At 39.7% G+C, this 13,015-nt stretch overlaps 1 protein-coding gene across 1 annotated transcript in view; it reads right to left on the bottom strand.

Moving 5' to 3' along the window:
- The window catches only part of pdzrn4 (PDZ domain containing ring finger 4), a 33,965-nt gene extending 29,279 nt beyond the window's left edge, over nt 1–4,686 (bottom strand). Inside the window, exon 1 of the mRNA XM_014970540.2 lies at nt 4,618–4,686. Coding sequence (XP_014826026.2) covers nt 4,618–4,686 — 69 coding nt within the window. The remainder of the gene's footprint in view (nt 1–4,617) is intronic.
- Nucleotides 4,687–13,015: the final 8,329 nt, after the last annotated feature.

The following is a 13,015-nucleotide window of genomic DNA, read 5'->3' as shown; positions in this document are numbered from 1 at the left end:
AAAATGCATCATTATGGCCATTTTAGTGTTTGTTTCAGCCAATCTTGATGTGAACCCAATGTTTTATGGTTCACCTGCTGTTATTTTACACCATAAAAACTGCAAAAGGCTCTTCTGTTGCTTTGGCTCTTTTTGAGTGCCCCATACAAATCGAGTTTACTTGTAGAACCTCACTGAACACAGGCACCATAAAAATTGCCTTGTTTTACATGTAATTTCTTACTGTGAGTGTTATTAGTAACCTGTTACTGACATGGTGATATAATAAGAAAAATAAATAAGAAGCTCCCCAACTGACATGATGCCAAATGTCACTCATTCCAGGGAGTTTGTCAACAACTAACCAGTTGGTGGTTGCAATTTGTCCTGAAGTACATCCACCTTATGTGGCAGAACTGAACCACTGTCAACATTGCCAGAGTTCATCATTCTAACGCACTGTGGTCATAGAAATTTCAAGGGAAATAATAGGAAATCATGGACAAACGTTGTCAGTGGGGAACATGCAATCCGGACAGCCATTGCCCAGAACACTTAGAGGACGGGATACGATTTATTACATTTCCAAAACCCAGGATGTGGAATAATGCAAGTAAAGGATCAAGGCCTGAACCCCACCTCATGTCTGGTTGAAAGAAACTGTGATCGACGGCAACTACCACATGCTCACCTCCACGAAGATAACCGGTAGAAAATATCCAATTTATTGTCAAAACTTACTGACAGTCTAATCAATGATCAATAAATTAAAGTACTTATGTTTGTAAATTTCATATCTAGCTCTACGGGAGCATGAAAATATGTGCTGCAGTAACTGTGGTACAATGTTTTCATTCTACTTTTTCTTTATTTTCAAGCATTTTCCTGAAGGCAGATTTTCACAAGAGGGTATTTAAGTCATTACTCACAATGCGTCCGGCGGTCCAACATAGCATTCACACTCACATCCAATAAGACTTTCTGCCCCTCATTCTTCCTCTGACTGCAAAGGCCTTGGGATTTAACACCGATTTCTCCATCGTTTCCCGCAAATAACCTTACAGACCTAATGTAGGACTCAGAGAATTTTGTTGCCTCTTCTCTTTGCCTCACTGTTGACTTATAAGACAAAAATGTCTCAAAAAATATCTCAGGTAAGGCACTGAGTTCCACTATCTCTGCTAAACTGTTTGTGTGTCGAAGGTCTGCTGTACTTCCGCATGGGGGCGGAGTCAGCGTCACTTCAATTGCCCAACCTTGTCTGATTGGTCAGTTTTACTGCACCAATTACAGAGAGCATACCTCAAAATTGAAACCCTAAAAATTATTTTATGAATGAAAATGTATTTGCCTACGAACAGATGTTTCTATTAGGATTCAAACTTGGCATTGACCCACTGCTCTAAGTAGTTAAACAATTTGTTTGCTTGAATGAATGAATAAATAAATAAATCAGTAAAAAAAAAAATATCCATACTAATGTAAAATTAAAAATGAAAACAAATCACAAAAAAGTGAAGTATCCATGTCTTTCCAGTAGGTGGCAAGGAAAAACGAGCCGCTCGTAAAACATAAGAGGTAAATTCTGTGAATCATTCTAAATTATCATTATTAGTTGATGTGCTTATGCAGTCACTCTCAATAATTACATTTAGCACAGGAGTGAACTTTAATTGGAACATAATGAGAAAAACATTTAGAAAGATGTATAAAAATAAGTTAAGACTTTAGTATTCTTGCAAATACCAGTAATAGGCAAGTTTCCACTACCAAGGTATACCAAGGTATTAGAAGCTGAGACGCCAGTTTGAGCATATAGTAACACATCATAAAGCCTCCACCACATGCTGCTGTGCACTGCCTGTCAGCTCGCTTAAAGAAGGTCCCCACATGTTGCCCTTGCTTTCAACAAAGCTAAATTCAGCCATCGAGAAACATTTGTGGTTATGAAAAACACAAAAACTCACCTAAAAAAAGTTAGTTTTTAAAAACATACCAGCCAAGCAAAGACCAACTTGTCAAAGACGTTAACTTACTTAGTTTGGCTGGCTCCCCACGCAGCAGGCCTCACTAACCAGTCAATGAGCTTGTTAGGCTCCCAGTGTTGCATAAAGAGAAAATCAGCACTGTACTAAATTTTTTTGCTTTGGTTTATGTATTTAAACCAAAATAATAAAGGTTAAGCCTGTCAATACAACGACTGCAAACCTGAATCTCTTTGAATACATTTTCAGCTAGATGAATATTTGCTGCTTTTCCATTCCAAATACAATTTATGACAGACTCAAGGGCATCATGCTGTGAGAACCAAATACCGGTTAATGCCAAGTTTAGGACACAAAGACAGTTTTGTGAGGTACAGTATATCGTTATGCCATTGTGAGTTTGCTTGAGAAAGACTTTGTTTTTTTTACAAATAAATTAGAGCTATAAGCACAGGAGAAAATATATAAAAAATATTAATATTCATGTGCACATGGCTTATGAAAATAAGTTGTTGCTTGTACAGACGGATAGGTGATAAGTAAGGGTTTTTGTGGAAATGTGATATCATTTTTGATTTGAACCTTATAATTCTTAACCTTTTGTTCAGTTTACTGTCTGTTTAAACAGCTTAAGAGGCTTGGATTTCACAGCTGGTCACATAATGCACCTTCTGCTTTTGGTTAGGCGAATAAATTCCTTTTTGCATAAGCAACAAAAAGGAGCCATGACCTCCTAGAGTTTCCTATAATTGGCATGGGTTACTTGCTTGTCTGCTTCCGAGGCATCCAACATAAACAGCACAATCCAATTAGTGCACGGGGTAATAATAAACATAAGAGCTATATGATTTCCAGATGGCAGGTTTCCGAATTACATTCATTAGCTTAAGCTTTTCAACACTAATGGAAGATCATAGAATTTATAACATTTTTATTACTTTAGAGAGAGAGCGAGAGAAACAAGAAACAATTGAGATATTCACCATAAACATACTTCATGTCAGCAGCTAAGAGCACATTCTGATGTACTTGTATCCGCAGCTATGTGAAAGCACCGGCACGGTTTGTAATTTGATGCCTTTGATTGTGCCCTGCTGAGTTTCCCCGCTGTCTGTAACAGTGTAAGATACTAAATGATGAATGAAAGCTGGCCCTGATGTTTGCCTGTACTGCAATCAGAAGACCAACAGCATGTATACTTCACCAACAATCTGTCCATTCATCCCACATCAACACAGTCCAGTTATCAACAGAGCAAAAGTCAGAAATGTGGCATCATATCGCTTAATTGAATCATGATTAATGTTTCCAAACAAATCAGTCTCGATGATCAACTTGACCTTTCCGTCAAGCAAGATTTCAGAATTCTGTGTAATTCCCAGCATTAGACTTAAATAGAATCAGCACTTAGAATAACCAGGACATCAATTGAAATAAAAGTAAAAAAAAAAAAAAAAAAAACATGGTTGAGAGCAAATTATAAATGTGATCCAAAATAAAAGAAAATATTGAGCGATTTAATACCTACTGCTTAATATCTATGGTAAGCGGCAGAAACATAAGAAAAACGTTACATGAATGAAACTGAAAGTGAAACTGATAGCATGACCTACATTCTCAGCATCTAATAATTATTTTCTACTTGGGGTCTCTTTTGTAACATATTACTCTAATCAGCAGATGGTCAGTTAATGGATAAAAATGAGTTGTAATTTGATGCTGTACAACAATGTGAATTCCACACTGTTGATTCCAACACATGCACTATTCAGAATAGAATGCATAATAACAAGTTGCATGTAAAATGTGTTTAATTTCCTTATGTTTAGACCTGCATAGCACACATTTTTGAATGAATTTAAAGCAAGATGGCTTTAAACTCATTCAAGAGTTTAGAGTTTTCTCAGAATTCCAAAGAAAATGTTCTTAAAGCTTATATTTTTGGAATCTTGGAACGCTCTCTGGAGGTACAGCAGCTTGTTTTGACCACATCTAATGTCTGATGAGGAAGTTCTGAGAAAACCACAAGAAGCAGTACTTTCAGTGTACAACAGTTGGTATTCATAAATTCTGCAAGACTGAAATTGTGCCTGTATAAAAGTATGTGGTTACTAGAACAAAACTAAAATCCATACAAGGCAACAGAAGGAACCTTTTGGTAAAACGTAGAAATAAATCCCAATAGGATTTTCAAACCAGCAGCAAAAGAATGCCTATCTTACAACGGGTCAGTAACTCCCCCCTCCCCATCCTGAAAAAAAAAAAAAAATAATAAAAAGAACCAGCAAGACCTATTTGGAGCTTGGCTTTTGAACTGCACTGCTTCTGTAGCGTCATGGGCAGAGCAGATGTGTTGATTTCCCCTGGAGCCAGTGCAGGAAGAAGAGCTGAACTTGTCCTCACATCTTCTGCTGCTAAGGAGAGATAACTAGCTCCATTCACTTTGAAGGAGAACGAAAACACGCATGCTCTCAAACTCTGCCTGTTCCAAAGTGACTAATTCCTCTCCACTTTCCTGCATATTCCTCTCACTTCCCAGCACTTGCTTTTGGGAAATCCATCTCTCTCCGAATTACCCAATTATTTCGACCAGGGAGGGTTCGCGTCGCCTCACAGCGCTGTCATCCTTCGTTCCGCGCCTGGTCTAACTTACCTGTGCAATCTCGTAGAGCAGTTTGTAGTGTTCCTCTCGTTTCTGCAAGGTGCACAAATTGCAGCCCATCCTAGTTGTCAGGGAAACGGTGCCGAGTGCCCGCCGGAGTGTGTGCGCTTGTCTGAGGCGTGTGCGAGCTCCCCCCAGGGCGATCCACACTCGGGCTCCTCTTCTTCGTCTCCCTCACTCTTCCTTCTCATCCGTGTATCCTCAGAGATCCTTCCCTCTCTCTTTCTTTCTCTCTCTCTCTTACACACACACACACACACGCACACACACACACACACACATATGCTACCCAAATTTTAGAGTTTTTCTTTTTTGTATCCCTAATGAGTATATAAGTCTCTAATTAACTCAGTAAAATGCACCTGGCTTCCCGTTCCCTCTTGCCTGTCCCTCCCTCTCCCGGCTCTCACTTGCATGCCTCCATACACTCTTCTCTCCGCCACCTCCTCTCTCAGTGTGAGCGTACTCTCGTCTGTGCACACACTCTTGGCTCACAGAGACACACCTCCTCCTGTGGCAGGCTGCCTACACATGCCTGCTCCCACTTTCAGTTCATGAATAGACAGCATCCTTATTGGCTGTTTAAGGAAAGGAAGGTGGCTGGCTGAGGGTGGACAGGAGGGGAGTGGTAAAGGGAGTGGACCCGTCTCAACTTGTGAAGACTCAGTGATTGACCACTGGTTTGAAAAAGCACCCGTCCACCACCTCCGGATCCCTCCGTTTCCAAAAGCTCGAACCAGGCAGCTAAAACGCAATCTCTGCAGTTCATCAAGTTGGCGAGGGGGCCATTTGTCAGCACGCACATTTAACAAATGGATCTGGCATGGAAATCAATCTCATTTGGATGCAGTCGGATAGCCTTTTGCACTCGGCTCCGTGTTTTCCACGAGTGGTATTTAGTGGCTGCCATAGATTTACAGTCAGCGCGCGACGCTTCCCCCGGCATATGCTTCCTCTCTCCGCCCGCAGTTAGACAAGGGCACCGAACCGGGCTGACACACAGGAAGAAACACAGACTAATATTGATTGGCTTCAAATTAGCTTCCAGCACTGCTGGTTCATCTCTTCAGAGTAGGGGGAGACAGAAAGAAGAGGAGGAGGAAGAAGGATGGATGATATAGAATTGCAGCTATGATTAATTAAAATGGCAGTGATGGCATTTATCACATCCTGGTTCTTTTTACGCTTACAAGTAGGAAATCTGGTCCACCAAATGTGCTACTAAAAAGCTGAAAAATCCCTGAGTGCGTGTATAATTATCTGCAAGTATAAGATGTTTAAATGGGCATGTATCTTAATTTTTAATTACTTTTCAGCTTAAAACTCTATTACGGAAATATCCTGAAGTTGTTGTCTGAGCAGAGTATCTTGGGAACTTAAATCGGCACTCTATTGACTTCCCAAAATCTTTGAATTTTGGGAAATCAAAAACTGAATTCCCAAAAACAAAATTCACAAATTGTAATGCTTTTGTCATCAGAAAATACGTTTTTTTAATGGAGAATGTTTCCATTAAGACACTAATTTTTCTTATACTATTTTTTACCCATGTCATTTTTACCCTTTCTATTACCATCTCATCCGATTTGTATTGTTGTTATTTGGCCTTTTAGCTGCTGCTGGATAGTCAAATACATAATATGATAACTTTAATATATAGAGTTGCTTGAGAAAAATTGCACAGTTTTAAATAATCCTTCAACTAAAAAAATCTTAAATAAATCCAGTTGACCTTTGGTCATATGGGGAATAATCATCATCATCATCATCTTTCATATAATGTGGCGCCAGGCTGTGTAACAAAGAGCAGTTCTAGCATCCTGTTGGCTTTCATACCAACATGGTAAAGTAAAAAGAAATGCAAAACATCGTAAGTCTCCATTATTTATCTTTACATGAAATGACCGCTGTGCACTGGTGAACTACTTTAGCTCGGGAAGCAGGCAAACCGCGTCTGCAAGACAAATCGTTGCCATGGCTAATGAGCAGAGAGCAAAGATGCACCATCCTTCTTATCGCCACCTAAACAGGAATAAGGCCTATAAAGGGGCAGTCAAGGGTGTCCAGGCAGATCCAGATATAGGTTCCCAGATAAAACCCGACCCTTTGTCTAAACCCACTCTCAAGCCAAGGTGCACGGTGATGAGGTCACTGCTCTTTCCACTGACCTTTGCTAAACAATTGACCAACTAATCTCAGAGTTAGGTTTTTTTTTTTCCATTGGATCTTCTGCCTCAATGTTACTTTCTTGAAAGTGCTGCAGTTTGGAATGTGGAAATGGATTACCTATATGAACAGACTGCACTTTCATAGGGTCTTGATATATTGTCTTATTGTTTAGCCGCTGCAATTAGGTGAACCTCTAAAAAATGTTTGCGGAAGCGGTAATATGCATGGAATCGTGTGAAAAATGATACTATACTTCTTTCTCTCTGGATGTACTAACCACAAAGAATATTTTCACTAACATCCTGTAGGTAAAGGTGTTGTCGCAAAAGTTTGACACCAGGTAAGGATGTCAGCACAGACATTAAAAAGCAAATGTCAGTTTGCAAAAAGAGATATACCAAAAGTAATTTTTTAATTTAAAATATCAAAAATAATCAGAAAAAAAAAGCCATACAAACAGGGAATCGCATAAATCTTTAGTAAAGGTGCCATCATACCAGACCTTTTTTGCTGTTCATGCCAGTCTCTTTTCATCATACCCTGAAATGGGCTCCCTGTCAAATTTCATCATCCTGCCTTCTTACTGGGGCATAAATGAGACACTGGACAGGCTTGTGCTCCCTTAACATTTTGAATTGACTTGTGTAACTTTGACAGCCGTGGAATTTGGAACCTGTCGAAGAGAAATTGCGGGGTACCAAAAAAAACAAAAAAAAGAAAAAAAAAGGCACCTCATCTTTGATGTCTGGGAGCAGGACTGGCAATAAGAGCAGCAAAGTTGTGTCATACATGTAAGGTCTCGTGCTCAATAAATTCTCTGACAGGTAGTTAACTTTCGGGGCAAAGAGGGTAAGGCGGTTTCAACTATTTGCACCAACCATTTTACATTTCATGGTGAAGTCTGTTGTTTGGTTCTGCTGGTCTGTCAAAGGTTAACCAGAAATAGCTTGCTAGAGTTGGAAAGTGTGTCACTTCAAAGGAAGCCTTTACCGCCACATTAGCATAATGTCCTGTATGTTTGACGATGATGGAAAATGTGCCACTTAGCTCAGTTTTGTGAGCTCTGAGCCATACAGTGACGTGTACAGTTTGTAAAGAAATTAAAGGCATTAGGATTCACACTTACAGAACTTTGAACTTTGGGGTGATGTTCAAAGGATCCCAATAGCAAATCTGATAATGTCTTCCTTCTGTTTGTAAAAAGGCTTCAAGAAAACCCGTGGCCTGTGTCCTACCTAGACAGAAAACAGTTCTGTTCCATTCAAAACTACTTTATTTATCCCGTAATATCATCCAAGTATCCTCCAAGAGTTGTTTCGACAGGAAGGATCCCTGCAATAGATCTGAAAACGCCTCTGACTGAAGTTGCAGCTGTTGTACGAGAGTCTCATTCGTGACTGTCGTGATATGCTGCTAACTCAATCTCCAGGCAGTACTGATGATATTCCACAGTTGTCTCCCTCCCATGGAACATGGCTGGAAAACCTTCCAAAGACTCCCAGGTGGTATCCTGATCAGATAACCACCCTGACTGACTCCTTTTAAAGCCGAGGAGCAGAACTGGATTTACTCCAAGCTTCCTCCTGAATGATGGATTCTCTTTCCAAGGTTGAGCAGAGTTCCAGGAAAGAAGCCAATTTGAGACAGTTTTAGTCGGGATTCATTTCTTTTGGTGATGATTAATTTCTTCATACGCGAGGGTTGGAACAAAAACAAACCAAGAAATCACTAGAACTTATCATCTCGGCTTTTTATCCACCACAATCTACTGCAACAAGCCATCTAGCCATTCATTTTACCGTTGCTCATGAACAAGATTACAAGATTCTTGAACTTTTCTGTCTCAGCAAAAGACCTCCAGTTTTGGAGAGCAAGCCACCTTTTTCGACAAAAGTCAACATATAGTCGTCAAAATGAAAACGTCAAACCTTGAGATTCTCAAACCTGACACCTCCCTCGACAAGATTACGTCAGAGATCCTCTCCATGAACGCCACATGCAGGATCGCGGCAAAGGGCAGGGAACACGTTAGCAAATCCTGATCAAGGGTTGTCGTGTCGATATTTTAGTTTTCTGTCTTAACTGTCAAACACATAACCATCTCTCAACTACCTGAAATAATGAAGTTTGTCGTTTCACCAACGCATTGACGTCACTGCAGATATGGAAAGATCAATACAAAACAGCTAAGCATCTCAAAATCAGCGGTGTGGGAAGTGCCTAAGGGCGACACACGCAGTCCTCTCACCGGCCATCACCCATTCATTATTTAACAGCCTAAACCATTTGTCTACATGAAAACACAATTAGACTGCTACTCACATTATGAATCTAAAGGGCGAGGGGAAATAATGGTACATGATGGTAATTGAAAAGCAACCGTCCAATACGATTTTTTTTTTTTTTTTGACGTTCTGGTAATTACATTTTAACTATTAATAATTGTCTAATTACTTTGCAGAAGGCCAATTCTGAGTTCCAACATTCATGGTGATTGTCTTTCCTCCACTGCATTGTCTTCTGACTCTGACCATTGAAGCAAAACGTCTGACTTCGCAAAATAAAAAGAACGAGAGATCCCAGCCAGTTAATTGTAACGTGAAGACAATTGCAGTGCAAACAAAAGGCTGACGATTCGCACAACAGAGGGGAAGATAAAGCAGCTAAACTGGGATGAATTTGGGAACAAATTGTTTTAAATGTGCAAACTAGCAGTTGTGTAAAAAAAAAGAAAAAAATATGAAGTCACTGTAATTTATCTCAACGTTGAAGCATAAGTATGGTCTCTGAGCACCATAAAGATAGGCAAATTCTATTTTGATAAAGTCATTTTGCAATGCACAAATAAAAGCAGCTATTTAATGAGTCACGGTTTTGTGTAAAAAAAGAAAAAACTAAGATAGACAAATGGATTAATTTTATGCTGTTTTTTTCGTTTAGCACAAAACGGAGGGCTTCACATAAATATATGAAGCAACTAACAATCAGAGATGGGACATGACTGGGGGGAATTCAGGATGCTGTGTTTTTGAGAAGCCAAGAGTCAAACTGGCATCTGAACAACTGACCTCACGACAGGGTCAAGTGATCCATAACAATGGATTTGTCCTCCAGCAGTGGAAAACAGGTTCAGATCTCCTTAAGCAGTTTTCCTTTGACTATTGAACAGTAGAGCAAAAAGAAAAAAAAATACTGACTCTAAATGAACCTTTAACACAGTTTTTTTTTACCACTTAAAGCTGACTTGTTACCAAATGCCAACTGGAGTGAATGTTAAATCTCAGACTTTTCAAAAAGATAAAAACACACACATTTTTTTTTTAAGTTGATGAATATCACCCACTCAATTCTTTTTCATATCTTTTGAATCTCATTTAGGGTTTGATGAGCTGCCTATCCCAGCAGTTAGTAAGTTATTAAAAGCTACAGCTGGGGGTCTAAATAACAACACATGGTACCAGAGCAGTAGTTTAGAAATCATTCACTTGGACCACTTAAGTGACAAGGATAATATATTGGGAGAGAGGTTAAGTATATTGATGTACAAAGAGATCAAACAGTTAGACAAAGATCCCAGGGTGAACTAAACATTGCATTCATTTATGGTACAATTTTCCTGTGTTTTCATGTGCACACATGCAAAAAAAAACACAAAAAAAAAACAAACAATATTGGTTGTATTCTGAACACATCTGCACCGATCAGAGCTCGTGTGTCACCCAAATGAGTCCCCATAACCAATGAGAGAAGAGGAGACGGAAAGAAACAACTATCTGTCCTTTAGCCCTGGGGTTTGAGCATACACAGATCTACCCTGTGTGCTCACAACCTCACATTTACGCTGCAGTGCCGCCGGGCTCTGGGCTTGACCCCGTTGTGTTAACCCAATAGCACGGCTCCACTAAAACTGATTAGAGAAGTCTTCCCCTGCTGCTTCCAGGCCTCACTCCTGGACTAATGGCACAGTCGGGCCCCTTAAACTTTCCACAACATCTGTGCCAGTATTGAACTGCGAGGACGAATGCAGCAACAGGACCAGTGGAGAGCCGTTGTTGACCCGAGGGAGCGAGGCAGGAAGACATACAGGAGACGGGGAGACAAATATAGAGACAGAGGGACGCAGTGGATGGGTAGAAAATAAATCTGGAGATAATTAGATTAGTCCATTGTATTGATGCCCCAAGGTTTCTATTCTTATTTCTTCATCTGAATGCGGTGCACAGCATCCTCTCCTCAGCTTCATGCTCCAAAGTGCAGGAAGGCCAAACCAGCTGTTCACTTATTGTTCAGGTGCTTAACAGGATTACAGCGGGGCACAAGGCCAATCTTCTCCATGCACACACGAACGCGAAGGTGTGTTCGTACTCCGACTTGACCTAAATCTTCAGAGACGGGTCGAGAAGCACAAGGACTCATCGTCCCCCAGTTTTTATTGATAAGGAGTGGAGTTCAGCTGAGCATGTGGGTCCACTGTTTTTTGGGGGCCATTCAAGAATGCTAAGGGGTTGTAAACGCACACAAAATGTTGTGTACAAGAAATCCTACATTCTTGTAAGGACTCTAGCTACTCTATTTTATAAACAATAAAGGAAAAATGTAAAAAAAACAAAAAAAAAACAACTGTCTTTGGAATTTCATAGAGAATTTCATTAAATCAGTACCAGGTATTTGGCATTATTGGCAAGAAAACGTGGGGCTATCGTATACAGATGTCATTATGCCATTTATTGGGATTTTTTGTCATGGTAAGAACATTTCTGGTAAGTGGATTAAAAATGATGTGTAGTTTTTAGAACAACAAAAATGAGTGTTCATTTGTACCACTAGCTTAACCTGAGTTTTAAAAAAATAAATAAAGTCCTTTCTCAGGGTTACACCAGATTTGGGCTATTAAAATAAACATCTAACTTTTCATTTCCTAAAGGTTAAAACAACAACAACAACAACAACAACAAAAATGGTAAAAATTTTGTTCAAGAAGTTGAACAAAATTTTCATAGCTGAAACTTAAGCATGTGGGAAATGCAATACATTTTCGCTTTCTCATCATTCTGCCCAGCACTAGGGTTCTTAAGAAGATTCATTGGAAAATGCATTTCAAAAGAAGCTCACACTCCTCTGATTCAACATCTTTCTATGCGTATAGACTCTCCTCTAGAATAAGGGTATTCGTTTTTTTGATCAGCACACCGACTCCGTTTGAAAGGACTTCCCTGCTGGAAATTAATGTGTCCTTAATCTGGCTCCCCACAGATGGTGATAAAATAATGTATGTTCAGGAGACTTAAGATTAGTCACACACCGCTGAACTCGAAGTGTTCTTGCTGCCACGTTCTGTCCAACTTCCTGCTTCCAGCTGCTGGTGACACCTTTTCTGTCTAATCCTGACTGAAGGACAAGCCGCTGTCTGTCAGACAGATAAGGAAGTGGCCTTTGTCTCCGTGATCCTCCTTATGAGTGTGTGTGTGTGTGTGTGTGTGTGTGTGTGTGTGTGTGTGTGTGTGTGTGTGTGTGTGTGTGTGTGTGTGTGTGTGTGTGTGTGTGTGTTGGGTCGCTGTTCCGAGTCTGAATGCCAGGCAGAGGTGCGGCCAAAAGCAAAAAAAAAGCTCTAGAAACAATGACTTTTGGCTAGAATAGGCACAAAAAGAGCAGATGTTGAGATGACACCCTACCTTCCATTCATAGAAATCGCTCACTGCTTGCTGTTCACACTGACATTTTAAACTAAAAGTAGCATTGATTCAGAAACTCTCACTGTCTAAGGCTATCTCACAGTGCTAATTTGTTCAATTTTGGAAAAAAGAAAAAAAAAGAAAAACCCTAAACCTTCACAGTTCAAATCTGAATCTAGCATCTTGAGATCTAAAGCTGGTAGGCATCAATCCTCCAAAAACTTCCAATTCCAACTGTACCCAAAGTCTGTAATCCTCAAAACACAGGATTAGATTGAAAAGTGAAAACAGAACAAGTGTTATTTTCTTTTAATAATAGAAAATAATTTTACACATTAATGACTGCCCAGTTTTTTTTTGTTGTTTTTTTCATTTGGGCTGAACTAATTAGTCTGCTGGGTTGTAAAAGAAGATTGATCAAACCATTTTGTTATATTATCATTGAGGGGAATATAAACTGTCCTGCCTTTAACTGCTTTTCCACATTAACTTTTATTGTTTATAGTTCACTGAGGGCCTCAGAGCATCTTCTTGTGATATTTCAAGAA

Source organism: Poecilia mexicana, unplaced genomic scaffold (assembly GCF_051168715.1).
Source record: "Poecilia mexicana isolate PSO_F unplaced genomic scaffold, ASM5116871v1 scaffold_23, whole genome shotgun sequence".
In the NCBI taxonomy this organism is placed as follows: domain Eukaryota; kingdom Metazoa; phylum Chordata; class Actinopteri; order Cyprinodontiformes; family Poeciliidae; genus Poecilia; species Poecilia mexicana.
This window is presented reverse-complemented; position numbering and strand designations above follow the sequence as displayed.